The sequence below is a fragment of the Onychostruthus taczanowskii genome, unplaced genomic scaffold, assembly GCF_017590055.1.
Source record: "Onychostruthus taczanowskii isolate IOZ18803 unplaced genomic scaffold, ASM1759005v1 scaffold6, whole genome shotgun sequence".
Taxonomy (NCBI): domain Eukaryota; kingdom Metazoa; phylum Chordata; class Aves; order Passeriformes; family Passeridae; genus Onychostruthus; species Onychostruthus taczanowskii.
The window spans coordinates 16,406,280-16,420,628 of NW_024503679.1; the positions used below are offsets into that span (position 1 = coordinate 16,406,280).

The 14,349-nt window shown below is 38.4% G+C and overlaps 1 protein-coding gene across 2 annotated transcripts in view; it reads right to left on the reverse strand.

Annotated features, from left to right (window-relative positions):
- Window positions 1–14,349, reverse strand: part of DENND4A (DENN domain containing 4A) — a 49,004-nt gene that overhangs the window by 13,902 nt on the left and 20,753 nt on the right. For both annotated transcript variants that reach the window (XM_041419126.1, XM_041419125.1), the window contains 12 exons: window positions 12,118–12,176; window positions 11,337–11,481; window positions 10,610–10,785; window positions 10,032–10,132; window positions 8,232–8,450; window positions 7,845–7,990; window positions 4,657–4,790; window positions 3,665–3,800; window positions 2,926–3,132; window positions 2,718–2,846; window positions 2,314–2,458; window positions 227–346 (listed from right to left, as the gene is read on the reverse strand). In XM_041419126.1, coding sequence (XP_041275060.1) covers window positions 227–346; window positions 2,314–2,458; window positions 2,718–2,846; window positions 2,926–3,132; window positions 3,665–3,800; window positions 4,657–4,790; window positions 7,845–7,990; window positions 8,232–8,450; window positions 10,032–10,132; window positions 10,610–10,785; window positions 11,337–11,481; window positions 12,118–12,176 — 1,717 coding nt within the window. The remainder of the gene's footprint in view (window positions 1–226; window positions 347–2,313; window positions 2,459–2,717; window positions 2,847–2,925; window positions 3,133–3,664; window positions 3,801–4,656; window positions 4,791–7,844; window positions 7,991–8,231; window positions 8,451–10,031; window positions 10,133–10,609; window positions 10,786–11,336; window positions 11,482–12,117; window positions 12,177–14,349) is intronic.

Below are 14,349 nucleotides of genomic sequence, written 5' to 3' on the forward strand. Positions count from 1 at the left end.
TATGCTCCCATTATCACTTATTTGAAACAGAGAGAAAAAAGAACTGTAATTTTCCAAGTGAAACCATTAGACATCCAGAAAATTACACTCAGAGAAAGAACTTTAGGCAGTGGCATAAACTGGCATTATCACACTCACTGTGAGGAATCAGCTGTCCCACTTAGCTTTTGCTGGAATCTTTATTTATCCCCAATGAACCAGTTATCTGTATTCACAAGATACGTACAAGAACTGGAGTCACTCTCTCTCTTGTCCTCCTTTTGTTCTTGGATGTCTTGAAGACAAGTTTTCCCTTGCTTGGCTTCTTCTTTGAGTGATGTGTTATTGGCAGTGTCTGAAAGTCCCCCTATCAGTGCAGGGCAACATCAGAATAAAGACAGTTATGGCATTTAATAGCGTGACATTGTTCAGGGGAATAAATTGAATACAACCAGTAATTCAAAGGACTCTTATCAAGAACATTCCAATTAACAGGGAACATTTTACCACCAAATAAAAAAAAAAAAAAAAAGAGAAAAAGGATTGGCTTATTATAGTATAAACACTGAAGTGATGCTTTAGAGGATGAAATTAAAGGGGTAATGGGCAACATTTCTTTTTAAATACTGAACTAAAGCACTGTTTGACTTTAATTCTGTTGCCTGGTTTATTTGATCAAAAGGTCACATCTTTTCAAGAACTCCAAGAGGCATCTAAACATGGTTTCATTTTAGTGTACAGTGTTTCTCAGAAACATTAATGTTAACAGAAATGTTAATGCATGTGATTCACATGGTTTTACTCCAGAAAGTAAAAAGATTTAAAAAATGCAGTGGCAAACATGAGTTTGTCTGCAAAAAGCAGATTAAAATGAAAATAACCAACATCACCCCAAAATCCTCTGCATTCAAGCCACTTATCTGGTCATTCTCAAGCCAAAACACTGCCCAGGTGTAATTAATATGGTCTCTCCAGGATCAAGAGGGTCCAACATAATTAAAAGTTTCTTTCCCCCTTTTCCCTAAAGAGGCTGCACTGATTGCTGCAGACAGGGTAAAAACCTTGTTGCTATGGTAAAGATAAGAAAATATTCTGGAATTTATGGAAGAGATTTTGGATTTCCTGAGGAGTCAGCACACATTCCAGCTGTGAGGTTTCATGCAAAGTAATCTTGAAAAATCGGATGATGTCAAAAGCAAATGCTATTAAATATATAAGTGACAGTTATTTAATTAAGAATTATTTACACTTCCTTAGTTTACATAGCCTGAGTTGCAAGCAACATTGCTAAGCTCTTGTACAGTGCTTTGCATGGCTGGCTTTCAATGAAGTGGTTTATCAGGAAGCTCAGCTCCATGAAGAACAGGCAGAAATAAAGCAAAATCGTTCAAGGCCATCCATAAGGTTAATGACAGAGCCAGAAATAGGACTGGAGTCTCTGGGGTCCAGAGAAATCATCTAGCCATAAGGCCATCATATATGTTGTGTTTGTCAAGGCAAAGATTTATTTGTACCCATTTGGAATCACAGAACAGCCCTGGATGGAAGGACTTTGAAAGCTGAGTCAGATGACCCACATACATTTATAAAAGTATGTTATAAAGGTCTTCCAAGGTCAGCCTGTCCTAAACTAAACTGCATTGCTGCTACTTTACAATGTGCTATTGTGCTTTACTACCAGGAAGTTATAAATACCATGGAAAGTAGTACCTTTAAAAAATATCAATTACAGGCATGGCCATATGACTATTTGATGTTCACATTATCTAAGTTTTCACTGGAAAGAAAAGGGAAGAATCCCCAAAATTTACAACCTCACACAGTACACTTATATTCTAGATAAAAACAAACATGACACTGCAGATGGTATGCAGAACCTGCAATCAGTACTGCAAACTCAAGGACCAGCTCTAGTTGCTTCTCAGCTAACATAAAAAATTTAAATTAAAACAGACAAGGCTGGAGAAAACCTTCTGCCAATTATAAGCCTAGTTATTAGATGAACCAGGATAATTACAACAAGTTTCAGTTCCATATTTTGTCTCTACCTCAAATAGCTGATATAATAAGTGAATAGCAGACTATTTCAGATTCAAAGGCAAAAGAGATTCCTTTTTAAAAATTATGCAGGAACTACTGCATTTTTTTTTTCTAAAACAGTTTTATCCAACTAACAAAAGAAAGATTTTTGAAAGGAGATTGCTTTTTAAAAATTATGCAGGAACTATTGCTTTTTTCTAAAACAGTTTTATCCAACTAACAAAAGAAAGATTTTTGAAATAAACTTTCTCATCAGCATGAAAATAAAAAGCCAGAAGGATGTGAATACTTTACCAGGAACAGATGTATGTGCAGTGCTTGCTGGTAGCTTTTTCAATGCTTTTTTAAACTGTGCTATTCCTAAGACAACATTTCGTATTTTCATCCAGAGGAAATAGCCACCTCGATTGCTTGAAGGCCAGGTGCTTTCCAAAACAGCCTATTTTGGAAATATCAAAATCAAGCAGTCATCTTCAGGAACAGCGAGGTGTGAAAACAGTAGCTTAAATTTCAGACCGAGTTACATTGGCAGCAATACAGCAGATTTCTAAACCTACAAAACCAAAACCCACAACACGATTCTGCCTCGCGCTTCTTCAACTCGCAAGAAATGACAGAATCACACCTGAACCGCTCTGTCATTTTTCTCCAGGATCAAAATGCATTTTTGTCCCCCCCATCCTCCTCATAAAACACACCTTGTTGTAGTAGCCATAGGTGATGGCGTTGGGGTCGATGCCAGCCTTCTGCATCTCGAAGAGCACGCGGACTGCCAGCACGGGCTGCCCGTACTGCCCGCACAGCTGCATGAGCACCCTGTAGCACACCTGCAAACACACCCCTGTGAGCCCTGCGCTGCCAGCCCGCAATGCCACGGGCTCCTGCTGGAGCTGGGGGCTGGTTTACCTCGTCAGGTGGATCTATTTTTTTGGTGTGCATTTTCTGTAGCACGTCATAGGCAGTTCTCAGAGCCCTGACTTTGGAGTGGCAGACTTTCACATAGGCGGGGAGGCAGATGAACCAAAGGCCGTAGCAGTGACGGAGCAAACACCTGGACCACATCTGGGGGATGGAGGAGTACTTCTTTGCAATTTTGTGGGCAGATTTAATTTCCTGGAAAGAAACACAGGTTATTTGTGTGTGTTTATATCTACATCACACAAAACTACACGTTAAAAACTGAAGATGTACCATTATATCCATGGAAACTGCAACAGTAATATTAACAATATAACAAAGTGGGAAGGAATATGAAAGCAGTGAGAGTGATAACAAAAACAGTCACAATATTCCACTGGTAGACCCTTGCATTTCTTTAAATCTCTATTACTTTGGAAGTTAGAGTCTCTCAAAGTCCTGGGCAGTAAAAAGCAACCAAGAAGTGGACAAGGAAAATTAATGGAGAACAGTGTGAAGAAAGGGTAAAGGACAGGAACAGCACAGCAAGCAACAACCTGTACAGGGGCCTTTGTATGGTGCAGGCAAGAAGCACACCCAAAGAACAATTAACAGTGACCTTACAGTCACCAGGTCAGTGAAGAACTGAAGAACAATCAGGCTGCAGGTACTGCCAGTCAAGCTTTACACCAAAACTCAAGCTGTCCCCTTCCAAAGCACCTGACACTCCAAGAACACCAGCAAGTACCTGTTTAGTTCTTCTGAACATTGGTGATGGGCTGTTGGGGCTACTGGCTTTTGAGGACAGTTTGTTATTTGGTGCTCTGAGAAATCCTTCAGGTCGTTCAAACAATTCTAGCTTTAATACTGGAAATCCATTATAGCTGTAAGAGAAATGTGTCAATTCTGGTAACTCAGCTCCAAAGCAAACACTTCACATAACAGCAAAGGAAATCAACTACACACTTGCACCAGAGGCTTCCCAGGAAAAAAACCACAAAAGTAAACCTTGAACAACATCACTGACATAGTGATTCACTAATCCCTCAGCATGGGTTCATATGCCTGCACAAACAGACTCAACCTGTTATTCAGGTTAGCAGCTTAAACTGATAAATGTATTTACTGTCATAACATTTTCTTTAATTAACGTGTCAAATGCATTAGTATTGATTCTAGTTAATAAAATAAAATAATCTGTGTGGCTTAGTCCCCAGTGAGCATCACATGACTGAGGCTTATGAAAATCAATAGGAAAAATATCAAACTATCTAAAAGATTAAATCAGATTAGATATGGAAATATTTCTCAGAATTAATGAAGAAACCAACAAACTCATCTGACATCATTACTAAATTAGTAACACTAGTTTTCAGCCATTCTTGGACATGTACTCTCTCGTTCCAAAGAGTATCTGCAGTTTGTATTATTATCAGTAACAGCAGCAGGATAACAGACTGGGTCCACTAACCTCAACTTTAAGCTTAAAAGGTGTCAACAGCCAGCACAATGTAATGTGATCACTATCAGCTTTATTAAGTATTGTTTGTGTGTACACACACAAAATTAAAACTTCTAAAGAACTGCTACAACAGCCATTTCACACACATCTTTTTCTTGATCAACATAAAGGGACAGGAAAAATCTGTACTTCCTGACTTTTACAAGAACCTAGGAATTAAACTCCACAAGGGCAGCTGTTAGGATTTTGGCTGGCATCCTGCTGTGTACTTAGGCTACCTGTATTGCAGAGGGTGCTCTTCCCCATTTGGCAGATGAGGGATCTCAGGGGGTGTTATGAAAACTGTGTGCTCACTCTTGTAGGACTCATCCAGCTCTATAAGCCGTGTTTCTCCAGTTTTGTCCATATCTACCTGGAGGAGGAAGTTAAAAGAAAAAGCAGTTACCAGGGGCATTGTATTTTCTGTTGTTAACAGCTGTATTATCAACAGGACAGAGTCTGCATTAGCTTCAAAGAACAGCACTTTAAATGAAAGGACACCTTGCAAAGTTGTAATGACAACAATAAGTGTTGCATTGGTTTTGTGAACTTCACCCAATCCAATAATGAGTGTTCAATGGTACAGTCTGAATTGCCTGTTTTCAGGTAAGTATTTTAAGGAGTATGTAAAGATTAATCCTTCTGAACATAACCATTTCTAGAACTATGTTTCCAACTGCAGCAGTAACTTGAAACTTAATTTTTAAATATAAAAATATTTTCCCCTCTTTTAACCACTGAAAACAATACCCCAAGCTTTATCATTGTGTGATGCATACAGAAGGTACAACCAGCACCATCCACAACTGCAGTCACTTACACAGCACTTAATGTCTTGATAGTTTGCAGAGACTGCAGAAATACACATGCACTGCAAGAGAATGGAATATAAATGTGTGACCTTACTGAAGTTAAAGGGAGACAGGCACAGCTTTGTTTTTCTAATTTAAATTACTTAAATGGTTTAAATGGCAACCAAATGACAGCCAAATGGTAGAATACTGCAAAGAAATGAATAAGCAACCTGTGGAACCCAAGAATGCATGTTCTTTATGCCTTAAGAATTTGGCAACAGAGAGTTAATGTACAAAAAGAAGCATATTCCACAGTTGTCTCCCTCCAGTGAGGTGCAAATGTATCAAGTAGTTTCAGTAAAATTCTTGAATATTTAAAGTTTGATAAACATACAAAGAGGTGTCCTTAATTACACATTTTGCTGCATGAGACAGATGGAAAGCATTAGCAAATTGAACCAGCCAAGTAGCAAGAACATATGGCTCCTGAGAAGCAGCAGTAAACGAAACCTTACTTGCAATTTAAATACTTCTAAGGATGTAAAAATCCCACAGCTACAAGTTTTATCAGTGAAATATAATAAAGCCAGTAGCTTAAATGTGTGTCGAATTGAGGTAATTTTTGAATTCCTGGAAAAATGAAAACTTGAGACAATTACACTGTATCTTTCAGTTGACAAAATGGGTAATCAATTACAATCTGCTGCTGCTGTCTAGGACCAAATAACATAGAAGATATTACTCTTCATCTTAAACTATTCTCACAAATTATTTAAGACAGGGCTTAGTTGATATTTTATAGATAACTAATTTCACAGTACATAAAATTTGTCTCAAGCCAGTAGTCTGTAACTACCCAGAAGAAAGCACTTTATCACCTTTCAACTCATGACTTCACTCTCTCATCCAAAAACCCTGTCAGGCACTGCTTCATGTAATAAAAGATTAAATATAAATATTGGCTTTACTGGAATAACTCAATTTTGATATCTGGTCTTGGCTACAGCTCTAGTTGGTACAGCAGCCCTTGCTACACTTCCACATTTGGACTCTGTATGTTACTGGTAAGAACAGTATCAGAAATTAGGAGAAATCAGGGAGGAGAAGCAGGAAAGAGATGAGGCAAATATATCACTGTTCAAAGAAATCCTACATGGCAACCTGCTCCCTCAGTCAGTGAATATCCAGTTTCACAAGTAATTCTAAAGCCATGGCAAATTCCAAAATCATTGCAATGCCAGTGCCTCAGTTTCCCCACCTCTATCCCTGGCACAGAAGCAGCTGTCCCATTAATAAACCTGAATAAAATCCTCACTGTCAGTAATGGAAGTTGGAGAAGCGTACGTGCATTCTGGAAAATTTGCTCTCACAGAACTGCCATGAGCATTTTTTAGAGTGGAAAGAAGCTGTCCAGGGCATCAAGTAGCAAAACACCTGGCACTAGGACAGACAAGTCTCTGTTTCAGCTGTACAAATGGCTACTTAACCTTTTCTAAAAGGTGAAAGCTCCAATAGCTCCACGGATTATGTGCAGTCTCACAGTGACATCAGCAGCCTAAGCATGACTTTTTGAAAGAGATGCCTGAGTTCCCAGACATGATAACTCTGGTTTAGGGCATCAACTTCAGCACCCTCATAAACTGTTCTGTAAAATGAAATGCATCAGATAGAATTTGACACTTACACAGTCATTGCCTTCTGAATAAACATCCTTTTTAACATCAGCCAGAGAATTAAACTGCAGCACACAGGAAACCAAGTGCTGCTCAGCAGTTCAGTCACTAGAGTCTATTTCTGTCTAGGAGAGCTCCTGTTTCATGCACAAATTGGCACATGGCAAAGCAAGCACTACACGTTGAAGGGTTTCTAACAGAATTATGGGATTGACTCAACATTACAGAAATGTTTGTAATTAATTCCATTTACAAGCCATGAATACCTGCAAGTCATGCTATAGAACTGGGAAGCAGAGTTTTGAAAACTGTTACTACTCAAATATTCAGACTACCAAAAGCTATAAAGAGCATTAAATATCATGCTTTTATATTTCTCTCAAACTCCACTGTTTTCAGACTTCTTTTCAAAACAGCTCCTTTTAGCTCTTTTGCACTTCCATGGAAAAAAAACAGTCATAAACAGGAACTGTAAATAGCAGTTATCAGTCTTCAGTATTAATTCTCATGGAACAAACAGCAGGTGACCTACTTTCCAGGAAATCCCAGACAACTGCATCCTGTTAAGCAGCAGTGTCCCACAACAGAGTGGTACAGGTAGCCAGTAAGATGACAATGAGGTGTGGAATTTCTTGTAACATCCATACAAGTAGGGATGTGAGATTCTGGGTTTCAGTTCAGTCCTCCTTCTTGCACTTCTTACAAGAAGCCAGTATTTCAGAAGGTTACATACCAGTGAAAATTAGCACCTCTAATTTGTTCTCATGATGTTATATTTACATTCAAGAATTTGAAGCAAAAAATGGAATGAAGCCCAACAAAAAAGGAAAACTGAAGGCTACAATGATGAGAAAATAGGAAAGCAAAAGCAAAAACAAACTTGCATTTCAAATACATTCTGGTGGATAAGGTAGACAACAGCAGAAGTTAAACACTGTATGCACACCAAGACCTGCTTACTTTATCCACACAGTCATCAAAGAAGGCAAGGCTGGCATCCTTGTCACTGACAAAAGAACATTCCTCAATGAAGCGAATGAACATCTGGGTTTTGGTCATCAGGGTGTAGAACTTCTGATGGGAACGGTCTCTGCTCTTCAGGAACCCTGCAGAGTGCAGTCAGCAGCATTGTCAGAAAGCCCAGAAGGGAAAAGCCCTCACCAGAACTCACTGTCCTACTTATGTGCAAAAAGCTACCTGCAATATTTGCTACTACTGTGCAATTTTGTCTGCACTTATATTTCCCCCACCATTTACAACACTAACATGCCAATGTTTTATTCTGTAGGTAAAAGAGAATAAAAAATAATAAACTAACACACACAAAACAAGTTTATAACTTTTCACCTTGTAGTTCAAAGAGAGAACTTGCATCTGTGGCTGTTTCAGAGGGTGCCTCCGTTATTGGCCTGAGGTAAGACCTGTAACCTTTTAGGATTGAAGCCATGAAACAGAGAAATGCTTCCTGGATCTCCAAATCTAAGAGATGCAATTTCTTCCCGGAATTAAAATCATAATCATTCATTGCCAATTCCATTAATGCATCTTCTCTTGGTCGCTGTTGCACTGCGAACAAAACAACATTACAGTGTTTTACTTTTTTCCCCTCTCAATACTGGTCTAAAATATTCTCTTGAACTTACTAGATTCAGTGATTACTGAACTCCATTACCTTTGAAATAAGTTAAAATATACCCAAATTCACTCAGGACATGAGACAGTGGATTCAGCTTGACCTTCTGTACCTCATGTATCTGTGGATAACAGCAAAAGCAGGATGCACTGGCCTGGTCAGCACAGGAGGTACTGCAGTACCAGAGAACCAGTGTGGACAGAGCTTTAAAAAGCCCTCAAAGAAATCTGTTTGTGAAACCATGAGAAAATTTAGCCAGGAGCTGATTACAGAAGCATATTTTCAGGACAAACACATGGATAGGATGTATTATTTTTTGATTGTGCCCTTCATTTCAAAAAGCAGACAATGCACATTAGATACTGACATACACAGAAAATCACCACTTAGAGGCAAAGTGGAGCCATTGAAACACAGCACTGCAAAATGCTGCTACAGACAAAATGTGACTCCAGCAAAATCTATTCTTTAATTAAGTACATGTATCAACATTTTAAAGCCATCAGATCTCTAGCTGAGACTTCACTGCTACACACAGTTTGGTAACATTCTAATAATGTCTCAGGAAAGTGAAAGGATGGTTTTGTCACTGTCATTCCACATCATATAATTATAGCCAACCTTACCTCAATATCATTTTTAAGCAACCGACTCTGTAATAAGATTTAAGTTCACTACCACTCTATTTTTACATACAGAACATAAGGTTTAGAATGTTTTCTAAAAAAGCCCTTCCAGAAAAATGTATCAAAATTTTGAAGCATCAGATACTTTTCATCACCCATCAGCTATACACTTCTTTTTGCAGCACATCTCAATAAACTTCTGTTTCTGTACATTCTAATCAGGAGACAAATTCTTGTGAGCTCAACAGCCAGGATTGTGTAAACAGCCTTTAAAAAAAAGTGCTTTGTTTTCATGAATTTCACTAAACCACCCCTACCCATTTTTCTCACATCAAGGTTCAATCTACCTTGCTCTGCAATATTTGAGGATTCTATCAACAACCACTTTTTACTTAGAGATGTGTAGTAATTGTGCCTTACATTTAAACCCCTAATGTTTAAAAAACACTTATTTCCATCTTAAAATTTTTTAGACGAGGTACTATTAGCTTGAGTGTCAAAGTTATACCAATTTCAATTGCCAAGACATCAGCAAACTTTGAGGATGAAAAGAAAAAAATGTCTTTATTAGGTCCTGGCCTACTCTTTGCTTTGCTTTCCTATTCCCTTCTCTTAGAATCTCTGCTCTTTTTTTTTTTTTATGTGGCTAACATTAATAGGAAGGGATCTCTATTAAATACTGCCTTCATATATATGTGAAGTCTCCTCTGTCCCAGAATCCCCCACATAGTTTCTAATCTCTGGGTTTAGAGCACAGATTCTCCCATTCTGTAAAAATAAATGTTTAGTGGAACTAACAACTTTGGAACATATTTAATTAGCTACATTTATCTGTTCTTGTGGCACACTGTGCCCAGTGTAAGGCTTAATATGACCTTTCCCACTCACATTCTGCCAGTTGCTGATATAATGTATTCAAAGTGTTCATCAGATTTTTACAAGGTTTCTTTGGTAGGATCTTCCATGCAATAGTTTTCTTGTCTCCAGTTCTGGAAAGGAAAAAACAAAAAAAGAAAAAAAAAAGCATTCACTGGAATGTGTTCAGAGATTGTTCCATCACACCAGAGCAGGAGGTTTCACTCCATTAAAACTGGACTGAGAAGGACTGCAAACCAACTAACAAAGTCAAATTTGATTTACTGTGTGGAGATCTGACCAGAGCTATCTGACCAGTGCCCCATATTTCAGGGTGATGATTACACTGCCACACTCTTCAGCACTGAAATCAATCCAGTTACAACTCAGAGATGGATTAATGGTACTAAACACCTGTTACTGCACCAGCAACACCACTCATGCCACGTTCTGAGCTCTAATTACTTAAACTGGCAAGGACAGAAGGAAAAGAAATGGAAAGAAAAACTAAAATACCCCTCCAAGTTTTGCCATAAAAGCCAGTTTTTGCTTTTGAAAAGAGGAAGGAGAAAAAAATTAACAGAGAAGAAAAACTGTTGATGAAAACTTACTGAGAAATTGTGTTGGTGTCCAGGTCAACACAGCTGACATCAGGTGGGGGGTCATAGAGATCAAAATATCTGGAATCAATTCCCACTATGAACGGGCACGGGGCACTCAGCACATCTGCCAGTGCCAAGGGACAGAGAGGAATATATGGGCAGGGCCAGTGGAAGGGAAATATCATCTTGGAAAACATGCAGAGACAAAAACACAGGTTAAACATGTGCAATACAGCCTGTGCAGGAATAAACCACACTTCATTAACTTCAAAATTACTTAACATGGCAGATTGCTATTACTGAGACTATAGATGTAGATTATTAATTAGAAACCACACTAATTTCTCTAAAATTCAGTGTGTAGGAAAAAACTCTTCAGAATCACAGCTTGCACATAGAGGCAACAAACAACACTTAGTGATCACAGGCAGGGAAAATCATGCACTTAGAATTCCATAGGAATTTTGTGCTAGTTGGGAAAATCAGGAACTCTTATTTAATGCACTGTGATGATCAAACACTTATATACAATATTTACACAAAAATCAACAACAATTTATTGGCTATCTTCATAGGATATCATTACAACAGTAATTTTTCTCTCTAGTGATTTTTATTTTAATTCTTATTTTTAAGCAACCTCTATGTTTAACAGCACTAATACTAAATCTAGATTTTATCTCAGAAGCATTCTTTGTGTCCTTTTGCAGATGTATGACTAAAAGCTGGTACTTACAGAGACCAATGCCTCTGTCACACTTGTGAGGACAGAAGGTCGCAATGAGTGGATAAGGATTTTATGTTCTGTCACAGCAAACACCAACAGAGTTACTGCATTTTCAGGTCCTAAATTCTGAAGTAGTGTAGAAAACTTGCCACCACTGTTACAGGACATAAACACACTGGTGAGTTACAAGGGACAGTAAAAAAAAGAAAAGTTTGATAATAAAATAAATGGAAATCTGCAAATCTTTCTTTTAGAGAAGATTACTTGGTAGAATACTTGGCACACTTCACTGTCCAGTGAGGAATGATTATTTCTCAACAGCAACCATGACTCCTTGAGACATGACACAGTCTAGACTATTTTCAGGACACAGGCATGACAATTTTTCTTTCTGAGAAGCAATTTACAGGAGACAACATGTGTTTCTTTAATCAGTCTCCTGCACTGAGACATGGAAGTCAAGACAGTAATAGAACTCCTTCAACTCCCTTCCAAAACAAGACTGAACTATCTTGGGAGCCCAGGGATGAACTCCTAGAAAGGGGATCTAATAATATATATTCTTCCTCAAGAACCACTAAAATGATTTTAAACCCCCCCAAAATACATTATTAATTGTGCATCCTTGTCAGGGTGCAGGTCTAATCACATGAATAAACTTCAGATCTACCAGCTTCCAAAGGCACCAGACAAGGTGAGTTAATTTACACAACTGCAACTCAAAATAGCAAATCTTTTCCATAACACAAATCAGAACACATCTCACAATTAACAAGATACTGCTACTTGCCTCAGTGGGAGTGGTGATGACACAGGTTGGCTAAGAATCAAGTTATCATGTGGAGATAGCTGGGAAAAGATTTTAAAATATATTATTTTTGTTCTGAACTTTGGAAATATGTATAAGAAATTAAACAACTATAACAAAGAACACTTAAAAATATTTCAAATTAAGCTGAATCTTGTATACCCCAGTAGTGTATCACTCTAAGAAGTGCTGTGCAATGATATCAGGATCTTTTAGTAAAAACTGGGCAAAGCATGATCTTCCTTTCCTGGCCAGAACTGAATACATTGCATATTCATAAAGAAGACTTTAAACTAACTAATGCTGCAAAAATTTGAATATATTAGCTGCTGAAAAATGAAGCCTTCTGTGCTTTAAGGGCTGTAAGAACCCATATTTCATACACAGCTTTGAGGAGCTGGGGGGAATTCCCTCTGGGTTTAGGGGTAGAAAGAGGGATAAAAATTCATCAAGGGGAGAGATGGCAGGTCATAATGTAAAGCTGTATTTTCTTCAGAAGACATATGAGAATTAGGCTCTTGGCTGGTAGAAACTGCTCAGCTCTTGATAGAATCTTTAAAATGTGCATTAGTTGAAGATACAAGAAGATCCTACTCAATCACATTTCTTTCTTAGGGTGACATGGCATCAAGCAATTCAGCACAAATAGGAAGACTCAGGTAAGTGCAAGAATAGCAATAGACAATCAGTTTATCACAGCCCAGCTGATGTTTCCAGCCATAGCAAACCCAGGGTAACAAGATAGCAGGTGGTTTAATCCTCCTGCATTTTCTGTTGTTTAAAAGCAGTAATAACTCAGCCACAGCAACTTGTACAACTGAGCTGCCAGTGCAGACCATTTTTAGTAACATTTCAGGTTTGAGTGTGTTTCACCTTAGACCCACTGCAGGTGACCAGGTAATAGAAGCCAGCCATCAAGACTGATGACTTAGAAGCTCAAAGGCACCTAATGCTGTGCCTGGAGAGCCACCAAACACAGGGAATTAAGGAGAGTTTGCAATGCTGTTTCCCTGCATGTCTCACATCCCACTTCCCTGACAAATGTGCATGGCCACACCACAGGCTGCATTTGTCAAGTAAGTCACCTTGGGAGCATCAGCACCATTAGCTTGTGCAGTGGAAGAATTCAGAGGACTCATTTTTCCAGCCTGAGGCAAACCTTCATAAACCACCCTCTGAAAGGAAGCATCAGCCTGACGTCCTCTGACTCCTGTGCTTCAGCAAAAGCACACAAACACAATTAAGCATCTATTCAAGGGCCACATCTCCCTCAGGCAGAAGGGGCACTTATTACCCCCCTTCCCCAGAGGGAGAAACATTACTCCACACACTCTTGAAGTCTGCAGGTTGTGATACATTAGCACAGCAACCTCTGCTCAACGAGGGGATGCAGGACACTGAGCCCAGCAGATCCCAGGTCAGAAGGAACCCATCAACACTGGTAGCTGGAAGCTGGCAAATGGGAACATTCCATAGTGTTTTACTAATGGCTATCATCTCTTTGAGACTTAGAAGTTGAATTGCTTAGCAAAAGACCACCACATTTTCCATTAACAGGCTTCAGAGAGAAATGGAATCCTGAAAGCTTGTCATTTTCAATGCAGGCATTTCTCCCTAATTTTGAGGAAAGATCTAAGGTACAATCACCTGTGATTTTATTCAGTGCAGTTTCTAACACAACTTAAGTCCCTGGAAGCAGCTGGAAGGAAGAATTTATTCACAGATCTCAATTACCACTGCCTGCTGTAAAAGCAGTGTTTTCTCCATCTGCACTATCAGCTCCTAAAGCTGTACTAATTTAATGCACAAAACATTTTGAAAATAAGGTAAAACAGGCATAATTTTCACATCACTTATATCTAGATCTTCAGACTTCGTTCCAGGATATAAACCCATATATACTTTGACAAAACTCCCTAAAATTTCAGACAAAAAAATTTAAAAGCTTTTCTCTAAACTCAATTATAATCTCTAATTAGGTGTTCATTGTTTCCTAGCACAAACATTTTATTGAATATGAATAAAAAACCCCCAAATCTAAAACAAGAAGTAAAAATGCTGGGTTTTGAATTGAACTTTAAAATCATAAGAAAAGGGACAGAAGTGCCTGATACAGTTTCAGTATAACTGTTCTCTAATCTCTGTTCAGTAACAGTAATAAATATCACTCCTTTAGAATACACTAAAGAGGATCTTCAATATTCAGTACATGCT